The 14,218-nt window shown below is 37.3% G+C and overlaps 1 protein-coding gene and 1 non-coding gene across 5 annotated transcripts in view; one reads left to right on the top strand and one right to left on the bottom strand.

The window, feature by feature from the left end:
- ATAD2 (ATPase family AAA domain containing 2) overlaps positions 1 to 14,218 on the bottom strand; it is a 67,779-nt gene that overhangs the window by 3,136 nt on the left and 50,425 nt on the right. For all 4 annotated transcript variants that reach the window (XR_006212811.1, XM_042972737.1, XM_042972736.1 and 1 more), the window contains exons 20-25: positions 8,756 to 8,891; positions 7,386 to 7,582; positions 6,679 to 6,838; positions 3,885 to 4,007; positions 3,616 to 3,759; positions 950 to 1,345 (exon numbers count right to left, since the gene is read on the bottom strand). Coding sequence is in view for 3 of the 4 variants with exons in the window: in XM_042972737.1 (XP_042828671.1) it covers positions 950 to 1,345; positions 3,616 to 3,759; positions 3,885 to 4,007; positions 6,679 to 6,838; positions 7,386 to 7,582; positions 8,756 to 8,891 (1,156 nt within the window). In the remaining variant the exon portion in view is untranslated. The remainder of the gene's footprint in view (positions 1 to 949; positions 1,346 to 3,615; positions 3,760 to 3,884; positions 4,008 to 6,678; positions 6,839 to 7,385; positions 7,583 to 8,755; positions 8,892 to 14,218) is intronic.
- Positions 8,538 to 8,645, top strand: LOC122235191. Its single transcript, XR_006213317.1, has one exon. It is a non-coding gene; the product is annotated as a U6 spliceosomal RNA (small nuclear RNA).

The raw sequence follows: 14,218 nt of genomic DNA on the forward strand, positions 1-14,218 counted from the left end.
CCATTAAATAGTATCCTTTTTAAAAAGATGATAAAAGAAAAAGAAAACTCTGAATCCACATAAAACATACTGCCTCATATAGCCAGAGGACTAACACCTAAAATATCCACACTGGAAAGGCTATATCCTAGTCCATTATGCTATGGTTACTCAAACACACTAGAACTCATTTCAAGGAATTGCTTGATAAAAGGTTTCCCTACAGCCTATAAGCCACTGGGGAAAAAAAAGTCTCATTAACATTCTCAATACTTGTTTTTGACCAAAATAAATTTTGACTCTGTTACCCCTCTTTTTGCTTTTTAAGACTAAATAACGTTTGGCTTTTCCAAAACCCAAACAAATCTACTGCTAAAGATCCAAGAAGATTCAGACAGAAGACAATTCTAAATGAATAACTTTGGGAGCAGGATCATTACAATAAATAGAAATAATCTTGGACTTAACCTTTAAGAGAAGCAGAGGAATGATGGGGGTGAGTGATGTTCTACACCACTCAGCTAGGATCACAGAAAACTGCTTCTCTTGCTTAAAAAGAAGAGGGTATCCTGCCAGTTTTTAAAAACTGTGTAGCCAAGTACTTTGCTACATGCTTTAGATGAATTCTTTTATTCAAGTCTCAAAGTATTTCATCACCTGACTACCATCAACCCCAATTTTGCCGATGAGAAAACTGAGACTGATAGGTCAAGACCTTGCCCAAGGTCACAAGCTACTAAGTAGTGGACTAGGGGTTCAATTCCAGGTCTATATGATGCCACACTATAGTTTTAGCAGTAATTTACAAGCTAAATAGCAAGTAAAGTTAATGCTAATTTGTTTCTAATTAACACCTGCATTCTGAAAGAAAAGGAAAAGGAATAAACTGAAATGGTAATCAGTCATTTAAGAACTTTGAGTGAAACATCTTTTAAAATTATAATTAGTAAGTTGCTTGAGAAAGCCTTACCTTTAGCTTCATTTTCATCAGAAATATCTATTATCTGAGAGCCAGAAGCATCTCCGTTGCAAACAATTTTATCTTTCCTCAGTTCTGTGCATGCTGTAGTTTTCCCAGATTCTTCAAGTTCATGCTCAATATCACAAATACTTGAGTTATTATTCCCCAATTCTATTTTGCTTTCAGAGGCATTTTGCTGTTTCTCGTTTTCTTCCACTGAGGACTCTCCTGTGTTTCCAGTCTCATTGTGGTCTACACTTGTGTCTTGATTTTCCTCTGTATCACTCTCAATTTTGTCATCTGTGACATTTTGGCTCTCATCTTTCACCTGTGAAATCCTCCTTCGTTTTGTTATGGTGCCTAAGTACCACTTTGACTTTTTGCGGATTTTCCTCTTCAACTGAGCTTCAAAGAATTTAAAGAAAAGAATAGAAGAACATTCAGCAATTTTCTAAAGTCCAAGTAAGTGGGGAAAAAATACCTCCTGATATATAAGAGGGTAGAGAGCTTGAGAAGCCACTACAGTCTTGTATGATTGGAACACAGAAACAAAGGTAGAGAGCACTGTAAGAAGAAGGCCAAAAGAGGGCAATCACCTGTCACTCTAAGGAGCTTGGATTTTACCCTGAATAATTTTTTTAAAATCTTGAATAATTTTAAGAAGGGCAATTATATGAATTGTCCAATGACTGTATTACAAAAATCATTGTGGGAGGAGTATGAAGAATGAAGTGGAGGAAGGGAGGGCAAGACTAAAAACAGCCTATACTTATAGTGCCTACCATATAGTGGGAACTCTTCCAAGCTTTTTTTTTTTTTTTTTTTTAATTTAAATCCAAGTTAGTTAACACATAGTATAGTAATGGTTTCAGGAGCAGAATTTAATGATTCATCACTTATCTAGAACACCCAGTGCTCATCCCAACAAGGGCCCTCCTTAATGCCCATTGCCCATTTAACCCATCCCCCTACCAACACCCCTCCAGCAACCCTCAGTTTGTTCTCTGTATTTAAGAGTCTTTTATGGTTTGCCTCCCTCCCTGTTTTTATCTTATTTTTCCTTCTCTTCCCCTGTGTTCATCTGTTTGGTTTCTTAAATTCCACATATGAGTGAAATCATAAGATTATTTGTCTTTCTCGAACTTATTTCGCTTAGCATAATACCCTCCAGTTCCATCCATGTTGTTGCAAATGGCAAGATTTCATTCTTTTTGATTGCTGAGTAATACCTTCCAAGCTCTTTATGTGTGTACTGACTCACCGAAATCCCACTTTAACCTGATTAGGTTTGCGACCATTATCAACATCATTTTACAGCTGAAGAAACTAAAGATATACAGAGATTAAACATTCTGTTTGGGCTAGAGGCAGGATACCTACACTGAAATATTATTATGCTTGGGAGATGCATCCATACTGTGGCACACACTTCCAAGTTTAGTCATTCTCACTGTTGTACAATAATTCATATTTCCCATTCTATTGTGGCTTTTTTAGTATTTATTTTATATATATATTTTAAATGTTTATTTATTTTGAAAGAGAGTGCAAGTGGGGAAGGGGCAGAGAGAGAGGAGAGAGAGAGAGCCCAAGCAGGCTCCACATTGTCAGCACAGAGCCCAATGTGGGGCTCCAACCCACAAACCAAAAGATCATGACCTGAGCTGAAATCAAGAGTCAGCCAGGCCGCTCAAAGGACTGAGCCACCCAGGCACACCCCCATTCTATTGTTGATGGACATCTGGATTGCTCCCAGTGTTGGACTATTATGAATACTAGTTCCATGAACATTCTTATACATGTCTTTTGGTGAACATAATGTATGCATTCCTGATGGGTATATAGCTAGGAATGGGTTGTTTTAAAGAAGACATTTTCCACGTCCTCAATTTCCACACACACACACACACACACACACACACACACACACACACACACACACAAAACTCATTTGACCAAGAGCATTCTGGTAGGTCACCTTTCTTGCTGGTTTGCCTTTCTCATCCTCTTTTTCCCAGCTGCCTCCTCACATTTTTACAAAAGAAGGGGTTAATCTATCTCAAATCACTTACCCCAGGATAGGCTAACCGGCAATACAATAAGGGAACATCCCAACCCCTGCAAAACACACACACACACACACACACACACACACACACACACACACGAGTTTTAAAAATTTTGTTTAAAAGCATCTGAGATCTAACAAGGCACTGAGGAATTATGGCACCGGAATCTGGGAGAACAAACGAATAACTGAGAATCTAAGATCTGAGGAGAGTCAGACATTCATGGGGCTCAAAGAACAAAAATTAGAATTAATAAGAGCCTTCCAAGGAAGGGAGGCCCTGGGAAAACCCATAGGCTTTGGATTAGTGCCTGGTGGAGTTATACCCTAAGAATAAGGAGGAAAGGGACACAAACTGGAATTTACAGAAATGAAACTCAATTTCAAATCAGTCAATCCTGCAATTAGATGAAGGTGAACTGGGACTACAAGCGGTATATCACTATAAACCTGGATGTATTTCAACAATGCAAAGTTGCCTTAATACTCACAAAATCAAGGTAATTCACCACATTAATATAAATAGAGAAAACTAAAGAGAAAGTAAATGGCATCAGTAGAGAATAAAGGCTAGTTTCATAAGTAAAAATTATCCAAGTGCACTTACCAGGAGTACTGCAAGCCACAGGAGTACTGGGTGTCTTTAGTTTATCATTCTGCTCTGATTCTGATCTTTTATCACCAACAGAAGTGGAATTTTGCTTTGGCATCACATGATAGTAAGATGGGGCGTATTTGGAGGAGCTACAACCTTATAAGTAGACATGGAATATCGAGTCAAATGTCCAGATCTCAAAATTACACGAAGGATTAATTAAAAGAACTCAATACACTAAATGAGAAGCATCTTTTTCTGATGCCAAATCATTTTCCTACCTCTCTTCTTTCTAGATTCCTGAATTTCTTCACAAAGCTGCTCAAAATCTTCATCAAGTTCTTCTTTAATTATTGCATAGGCAGTATCTCTTAAAGCACAGGCTCTATGCCTAATTAGACGATCTGAGAAATGAACAAAGAATATAATTTTAAAATTTCTTTTTAATAATTTTCCAAAAATAAACTCAACATGTTGGGCTAAAATTGTGGGGGGGGGGGGGGGGGAAGAAAAAGAAAAGAAAATCAAAATTCCTTTTTTACTTTTACCAGGAAGACTAAAAGTTACTGGAATTGTATTGTTCTGTTTTTGCTGTTAATCTAATGTTCTGGATGCCAGATTTAATTCAGCAGACTAACCCCAAACAATTTTATTGCTCTGTCCTATCTAGCTCCCTGTGAAATATCAGAAAAAAATAGAAGAATCAATCAACAGGAAGACTATATAACAACAGGACAACAACAAAAACAGCAAGGAAGGCTGTATCATTAGTGAGCCAGGGATGTAAAAGAACTTTAGAAGCTATAGAGACGATGTTACTGCATTGACAGAGAAACTAAACAGAAAGACAATTAAATAGCAACCCTATACAGGAAACGCTGGAAAAGCCCCCTAAACTCAGAGTCCAAGTACTAAAAACTGGAATATGCTTTGAGGCAGACGGCAGGTAATAACTGAATGTAAAATTGCTTGAACACCTGGATCAATTCCCTCATAAGGCAATAGGCAATATTCACACCCAGGTTAAGAGTTGACAGCAATAGCTATAATATCAGAAAGATTCCTCAGGGGATTTCTAATTCGGGCAGAGGCAAAAGTCTAAGCACTGATTCCCCAACTATGGTAGCATGAGCATCACTTGGAACCTTGTCAGAAATGTAAATTCTCAGGCCCTACCCTACATCTACAGAATCAGAAACCATGGAGATGGGGCCCTACAAGCTGCATCTTAACAAGTCCTCTAGGAGACACTGATTGCCTGCTAAAGTTTCAACACCACTGGTCTCAAGTAATTTTAGATTGTCATGATGGACAGAAGCAGCAGCAGCAGTATGACTGCAATGAAACAGAAAAAGTCCTCAGCCTTCACTGTAAATGCTTCCTTCTTTCGACAATTAAGAGGTCTTCTCAGGTTGGTAACCTGTTTCCCAGGGTTTACCTATAGAATTCTGAATTATAGGGAAATGCCTAGGGAAGATGAGGGTAAGGACTGGGAGGGGAAGAACAGAGAGCTTTTCAATTGTTGAACAAACTCTCAGTAGGTCCCTGTGCTAATCAGGCCAATTTATAAACACTTCCAATTAGAAAACAGAAAGCCAATGTACTGGGAAGAGAGTTAACAGGACTATTAAAAGAAAAACCAAAACTATCCACTGAGGGTAAAGGACACTAGCCACAAAAGAAAAATAGGAAGCTAAGAAAAAGAAGCACCTAAGAAAGAATATTTTTGGATATGAGTAAGTTTATATCAGATATATAGATAGATATATTACATATATGAACAAGTGTCATTAAAAATTCCCTTATTTTATAAATTTTATTTATTTTTTAAAGACTTTGTTTTTAAGTAATCTCTGCACCCAATGTGAGACTCAAACCCACAATCCCCAGATGAAGAGTCACATGCTCTACCGACTAAGCCAGCCAGGTGCCCTTACAAATTTTATTTTTTAATTGCCTGTGTAGGTGAGGACAGAATGAGTATATGTATAGAAAAGATCTAAAAAAGTTATCCCCAAACTTAATAGTGTCCACCTTTGGAGAGAGAAAATGGGCGACTTATTTTTTATTGAAGTGTAGTTAACTTAGAATATTATATTAGTTTCAAGTGTACAACACAGTAATTCAATATTTATATACATTATGAAGTGATCACCATAATAAATCTAGGAGGCTTGGTTTTAAAAATATAGGGGCACCTGGGTGGCTCAGTTGGTTAAGCGTCTGACTTCGGCTCAGGTCATGATCTCGTGGTTCGTGAGTTCAAGCCCCACATTGGGCTCTGTGCTGACAGCTCGGAGCCTGGAGCCTGTTTCAGATTCTGTGTCTCCCTCTCTCTCTCTGACCCTCCCCCATTCATGCTGTCTCTGTCTCAAAAATAAATAAACGTTAGGGGTGCCTGGGTGGTTTGGTCGGTTAGGCGTCCGACTTCGGTTCAGGTCATGATCTCACGGTCCGTGAGTTCGAGCCCCGCGTCAGGCTCTGTGCTGACCGCTCAGAGAGCCTGGAGCCTGTTTCAGATCCTGTGTCTCCCTCTCTCTCTGCCCTTCCCCTGTTCATGCTCTGTCTCTCTCTGTCTCAAAAATAAATAAACGTAAAAATAAATAAACGTAAAAAAATTTAAAAAAATTATTAGCAAGTATTATATATTACTTTTGTAATAAAAACTGCAATGGTCTAAACTAAGAAAATTCTTTTGAACCTTTTTTATTACAGGGTGTTTATTTTCTACTTCGAGACAACACTGATAAACAAATGAAAGAAGTGAGGTTGTTAGTGATTCTGTGTCTCATTAGAGGATACATCACGCAACAGTTAATAAATACAGGCATTTTGGCATCAAAGAAACATGCATTCAAATTTTGCCTCTGTCACTTCCTGGCAGTATGATCCTGAATAAGTTTTCTAACCTAACTTCATTTTCCTCAACTGTAAAATGAGAATAATGCTGTATTCAATGGCACTGTGAATGTAAAATGTTTATAGTATATTACCTGGCATACAGTCAACCCTCACTAAATGTTAGCAGCCCCTGTTCCTGCCCCCTCCCTGGGGAAAAAACCCACTAATGCTTACCTCCAGGATCCCTATCCGGATTGTATTCTAAAGCATTACTACAGATCAGATCAATATCACTCAAATAGTCTTTCACAGTCAGATACTTGTGGAGATCAATTTTACTGATTACAGATGAAAGGTCCATTGGTTGCTTTATCACAGTGACATAATCAGGAACCTAAAATTCAAGCAAATCACTAAATGAACTCTGAACATAAAAACACTGGAGCCTAGTTGCTCTGCCAGGCAATACAGGGGTGAGAGAATAAATCTATAAGAAGTAACGATAATATATTAGTATTAAACGTTTGACTCTATTTAAAGCTGGTTTTATTCTGTATTTACTCTTGTTCTTGGGCATCCATATCTCCAGTAATATCTTATACCTCTTTCCTTGTCCAAACGCCACCCATCCTTCAATGTCAACTTAAGATTTCACTTATTCAGCTTATTATTATTTCAGCTCATTCTAAACCGTGCAGGTTACGATAATATCATGTAGCATTAAGTCATTCTTAAATCACAAAGTTCATTGGCTACTCTCTGGAGGGAAGAAAAATGTGTTACATAGTTCTTAAGTCTCCATGTGCTTAGGGCACTACTCCATATATTCCACATAAAGGAAAGAAGTTCAGAGTGTAGACAGGGAACCACATAAACTATTCAAATATTCTCTAATAATATTATAGTTTAGAACACATTTGATCCAAAGATTAAATCAATACCTCATCAGGGTCAACAGGTTTAGTAAATACTCTGAATCGCTTGTCAATAGCAAGCCTATGTGTAACATTTCTCAAGAAAATCCTCAGTTCTCTAAATGTATCTTCTTCTTGTTCTTCTAGTCGTTTCACTTCTTCTGCTGTCAGAGGTCTTGGCTCAGGTGGTGGTGCCACAGGGAGAACCTCCAAGGCCTGCAAAACTTCACATGAATGGAAGATTTTAGTTACTACTCTCTCATCATATCAAGGACGACAAATAATTTGGTGCACACAGTAGCCAGGCTTTCAGGGGTTATCCTCCTTATAGACCCCAGGAATAGAGGATTTGAAACACTAAATTGTTACCATAATCTCTATCCCTACATCCCTTCCTACAATAATTGGTAACTTGTAATTTGGAATGCGAATTCCTAAGTCATTACCTCTTTTCCATTTTAAGATCACTTATGAGGCTATTAAAACTTTGAAAATGCATTATTTTCAGAACAAGAATATTCTACTAAAAAAAAGCTTTTTACTAGTTAATTTTTAAAGTAATAAAAAATTGTGTTATGTTTCAAATGTAACAAGTTTAATTTTGTTTAAACAGATATGTACAAGTACTCAGGATTAAAAAAGGAGTATGAGAGTGCTGCCCTAATAAACTGGCAATCTACTAAAGGAGTAAGTAACAGATAATTATCACATCTCTGTAATGTGATATTAGTAGTATGAAAAAAGTACAGTGGGTCATAATGATAGAAAATCAATTTTGCCTAGATATGTTAAGGAGTGAAAAATGAGTTACAGTAGTAGGACAAATGGGTCCTTAGGCAGAGATAGGCAAATGGGGATAGAAGCATTACTGAAAGGGAGCGAAAGAATGAATGGAATTAGAAAAGGCAGGAATATGTTGCATGTGGTGTAAAGTTAGAGTGCTTTGCAAAGAAGGAGGTGGGGGAAGGAGGGGAGAACGAAAGTGCCGAAAATGGGCTGGGGCTTTACTATGAATTCCAGCTGCAATTCTACATGGACTGGGAGTATACTAGGAAAGAAAGGCCTTGTATGCTTTAAGATCTTCAGTCTACTTTAATGGGAAGCACAGAGATTTATAAGCAGTAGAGGTATCAACCTAATGACTGAGGTTTTGAGTTTGTGTTAGAAGATGACGATGCTGTGCTCGCTTCAGCAGCACATATACTAAAAATTGGAACGATACAGAGAAGATTAGCATGGCCCCTGCGCAAGGATGACACGCAAATTCGTGAAGCGTTCCATATTTAAAAAAAAAAAAAAAAAAAAAAAAAAAAAAAAAAAAAGATGACGATGCTATTAATATTTTATTCCCACTGTCTCGGAATTATTATATATTAAACTTTGACAGAGAAACTAACCTGCTTTCTTTTTTGATACAGGAGGCTTAGCAGCTTGCTTTAGAATTAAATCTTCAAAAAATTTTGTCCGTTCTTCTTTACCAGGTAACTGGACATTAAAAATTTCTCCATAATCACGGATAAATAATTCTTGCACCTTAAAAGAGAAAATACATGCATTATATATGTGAATACACAATACTGTGTATGTATTAATCAATGCAACAGTAGGTTATTATACACATATTTTTAATAACTTGAACTATGCAATAAAGAGATGTTTTTAAAACACAGATCTTTTACGTACGCTGGAGTTACATATAAATCGTGTATGCACAGATTAGCAACTAAAAAATATGGGATCTTCTTTAAAACTCAAGACTCCGAAGTTCACATGGTAACTGACATGGCAATGTTTTATTTCCAGGGTTTTGTTGAGATCAATTAATTCACTTTCACAACCCAAAGTGAGATAGGAGAAGGAGTGGTTGTTCAGTAAAAATAAAGGCTATAACTTTGCATAGGGTATCTGGGTGGCTCAGTCAGTTCAGTGTCATGTGGACTCTTGATTTTGGCTCAGGTCACGATCTCAGTTTGTGAATTTGAGTCCCATGTCGGGTTCTGTGCTAACAGCATGGTACCTGTTTGGGATTCTCTCTCTCCCCCTCTTCCTCTGCGCATGTGTGCTCTTTCTCTCTCTCAAAAGAAATGAATTTAAAAAAAAAAATTGAAAAAAAAAAGGCTAGTGGCACCTGGCTGGCTCAGTCAGTGGAGTATGCAACTCTTGATCTTGGGGTTGTGAGTTCGAGCCCCACGTTGGGTGTAGAGAGTACTTACAAATAATAATAAAAAAAATAATAAAGGCTAGAAATTAACAAGTGCTAGTGAGGATGTGGAGAAATTAGAACCTCTGTGGTGGTATGAATGTTAAAATGGTGCAGCCATTGTGGAAAACACGGAGTTACCACGTAATCCAGCACAGAAGAACTGGGGGTAAAAAAACCACCACGCAACCTGGTACTTGTATACCAATAATCATAGCAGGATTATTCATAGTAGGCAAAAAGTAGAGATAATCCAAATGTTCATCATCAGATGAATGGATAAAAATGTGATACATAAATACAATGGCATATTACTCAGCCTTAAAAAGGAGTGAAATTTAAAAAATCTCTTTTAACATTTATTTATTTTTGAGAGACAGAGTATGAGCAGGAAAGGGGCAGAGAGAGAGGAAGACACAGAATCTGAAGCAGGCTCCAGGCTCTAAGCTGTCAGGAGAGAGCCCGACGCAAGGCTTGAACTCACGAACCAGGAAATCATGACTCGGGCCAAAGTCGGACACTTAACTGGCTGAGCCACCCAGGTGCCCCAAAAGGGAGTGAAATTTTAACGCACGCTACAACATGGACAAAATCTGAAAACATGCTAAGTGAAATAAGCCAGTCACAAAAGGACAAATACCATATTATTCCACTTACACAGATATGTAGAATAGGTAAATTCATAGAGACAGCAAGTTATTATAACAGAAGTTACTGGGGGGGTTTGGGAAAGGAGGATATGGAGAGTAACTGCTTACAGGGTATAGAGTTTCTGTTTGGGATGATGAAAACGTTCTGGAAATGGATATTGGTGATGGCTGTACAACACTGTGAATGTACTTAATGCAATGTACTTTGTCACTGAACTGCACACTTAAAAGGCGTTAGTGTACAGTTCAGTGACAAAGTACACTGCATATTTTACTGCCAAAAAAAGGGCAAAAGAGATCCCCAAAGGATGTTTCTAGCCAACCTCTCAACCCTTTCCAGTATTATTAGAGAATATTTATTCCTTGTGCGATGCTTATGCACCTTGTTTTGTGTATCTTTGACATCTAGAAGTTTACATTCATAGCTTTTGCATAACCTGATTCGCAGGGTCTTCCATGCTCCCATATTTATGAAAATGTTCCTAGTATGTTATATGAAACTTTCCTCCTGTTGTCCCAACGTCATTTATGAAATGTCTTTATTATTGTTAATTCATTTACTAAATTACTATGTAAACAAGAGTCTACCAGTGGACTATGTTACATTAATTTGTCCATGCTGGCCCAAATTCCACAGTTCTAATTTTTAATTTTGTGGTATGCTTTAATATTTGATGGTCTTAGAACCTCCTCATTGGTTTTTCAACATTTTCTTGGAAATTCAAGCACTTATTCCTTCTCTATTGAATTTTAGAATCCACCTATTTTGTTGGAATTTGTACCCTTTCCCCCTCTCTCATGGATTGTAAGATATATGCTGTATTTCTATTTTTTATTGTTAGAACTGTTAACAGAAATACCTAAGTTTCTTTTTTCTAGCAAACTGTAAGGTTAATCAATATCTAGATATCAGACAAAAATCTGAATGTGCTTTTATTTCCTTATTCTCCATTGCTATATCCTTCTTGCCATTATCAAGTTCAGACTAAGACCAACTTAGATTTAGTTTCACATTCCTTAAAAAATTTTTTCTATCACAATTTTGTGACAATAAGTTTTACTGTTTTCTTTGTTCACTGCTTCTTATATGCCACTTCTACAAAATAAAAATCCAAGACAATAATCCTTTAATAATTCTTTCAATCAAGGGTTTGAGTCATTGGTCATAGTTTCTTAGGCACTGCATATTCAAAAATATCTTTGTTTTGCTCTCTCATTCAAATGCTAACTTTGTTGGGAAGGAAATTAAGGTTTAAAATTATTTTCTTTCAAAACTTTGAAACTATAGCTCAGTTGTCTCCTTAGTAGCTAGTGTTACCAATGAGAAGGTAGAAGCAATTTGATTTTTAGTCCTTTCTAGTAGTATTTTTTCTCTCAGAAGATTTAAAAATTTTCCTCTGTACTTACATTTTCTCTTCTACATTTACTTTCCCTTCCCTATCATAAAGCCCATTAAAAAGGTGTTAGACCTGAATTGATCTCCTGTATTCTAACTTTTTTTTCCTGATTTTTCAAATCTCTGTCCTTTTGTATCAGATAGGGTAAGAATTCCCGGTGTCACGATCTCCCATCTTGCTAATTCACTCTTTATCTGTGTCTGCTCTTTTTCAAAAGCCTCACAGAGTTTTTTACTTGGGGGTGCGGGGAGTTACTTCATTTATAACATCTCCATTTGGTTCTTTTCTACAACAGTCTGTTGGTGATACATGGATATGATTATTCATTGAGCTGTCCTTCTCAAATGCTTATTTATAAGCTCCTCTTTGCCTGCCTTTGAATTCTTGACTGTCCATAGCTGTCAAGCTATTCTAGCTTCTACTCCCAGTGATTATATGAAGAAGCTAGCCTATACTAGAAATAAAATTTACCTGTAATTTGCTTTCTGAGCACAGGGTTTTCCCATTCCTCCTGATCTTGACAGCCACAGATAGTCACTGTTCTGACACAGTAGTCTTTGGGCCCAACCTCACTGCTCTAGCTGAGGATGAATAGCTTTGCTGACTTCTGCCTGGTATGGCCAGAAGTGAAGAAAACTAATTAACTAAAAGTTGTCCAAGGGCTCTTTCAATTCCTTTCCAGCATTGCCTCAGTGCTAGAAACCATTCCCATCTTGGAAAGCAGTCCTCTCATGCACATGCTTTGAACTGTGGTAACCCTCATCAATCTAATCCCCACTGCTCTTTCATGGGTTCATGAAAGTTGCTAATCTATTCAGAACATTCTTTCTCATTTTTCCCATGCTGCTAAATTGTTAAGGGTTCACTAGTGCTCATGGATATAGGTACTCTGACTACAATTCTGAGATGGACAAGCTCCAATGTAGCTAAAAATGGTACACACGGTGTTCTCATTTATTATATAGCCCAATGCTATACAGACAGTATCAATGAACCACTAAAAACTATATATAAGGCTCAAAGTGGACTTGCTTATAAATTACATTATTCATTTTTTAAAATAAGCAATCCATGGTCCTGTGCCCACTCCACCCTACCATGCAGTGTGATACTGGGATGCTTTACTCAGTTTACAATTATATGCTTAAGAAATATTACCCCCCCAAAACAGAGAAACTATTCTTCAAAGAAAGATCTTTAAGTGCAGAATTCCCACATTCTTGACAAAGTTATCTCAGATTAAACGGACTGCAGATTTTCAACCTCTCTACATCCATATTAAGAATGCTCAGCTATTTTGTCTTGTTATCAAGAGTATAAAATTATCTTTCAAATTTCAAAATGATTAACAATGTTTTAACTGACAGTGAGTACAATAAGCCAATGGTATAATGTGGCTACTAAATAGTAATTCTTTACTTTGTTAAGCAGAACACTGCTAGAGTACTTAATTCATTCTGGGTACAGCTTTTCAAAGGGAATATAAAGACATTCAGGAGAGTGACAGAATTCTGAAGAAACTAAAAATATGTGATGTGTGGCAGAGCCTATTATCAGGCCCATGTCCTCTTCTTCTTAGGCACACTGCTCTGTCATACTTCCTAGTCTCCCTTGCTGTTAGGTACAGCCATGTGAGGTTCAGCCAATGGAATGGGAGAGAAAATGATACATATCTTTCGGATTAGGCACATAAATGGGCCACTCCTTTCAGTGGGGTGGAGTAAAAGCAGGCTGCAAAGTCACGTGATGAAACTGAGAAAGTTCTCTCAGCCTGAATGTCTGGAATGACTACATGGGAGGAGGCTAAGACCTGAATGTAGTCACCTGCATAGTATAGTTAAGCGAGTGAGAAATAAACTTCTACTGTATTAACAACCCTAAGGAATATACTGTTATCACAGAAGAAATGTTTAGTGTGAAGAAGTTTGAGTCAGAGTGGGGAGATGCAAATAAACATAATAGAGCATTCGAATATACAAAGAGTTGTCATGATGAAAACAGACTTGACAGGTTCTAGATAGCACTCAGAAAACAGATAAAGAAATGGAAGCCTCTCAAAATAAGTTGATTTTTTAGGAATCAGAGCTAACGAACTGAATAGTGAAGAAAGTGTTTCACCAAAAGTGGAATATCCACACAAAAGATCAAGTATAAAGGAAGAGTCCAGAACTAAATTAACTAAACTAGAAGCCATTAAGAGTCTATAACATACACTTAATATCTGTTTCCCAGCTTGCTCAAATTCCAGCTGAATACCTCACAATTAACTATTAAAACAGGGTCATCAGGGACATCATTCTTGTCCTCGGATAACTCAATCTCATTTCCTTCTACTCTGCTCTCTACTCACTTGGCTCTAGCCACCCTGGTCTTCTTAAGCTATTTTTCTAACACATCAAACACACTTTTGCCTCAGGGTCTTTGCACTTGCTTTTCTTCTGCCAAGAACCTTTGTCCCTCAGATACCCCAAATGGGTTACTATTTTACCTTTTTCAGGTCTTTGCTCAAAAGTCATCTTCTTAGGCCTTACTTAAGACTATTTATTTAACACTGTGACCCTACCACACTCTCTTGGCATTGCTTAGCTAAATTTTTCTCCATAGCAATAGGTT

This window comes from Panthera tigris, chromosome F2 (assembly GCF_018350195.1).
Source record: "Panthera tigris isolate Pti1 chromosome F2, P.tigris_Pti1_mat1.1, whole genome shotgun sequence".
NCBI lineage: Eukaryota > Metazoa > Chordata > Mammalia > Carnivora > Felidae > Panthera > Panthera tigris.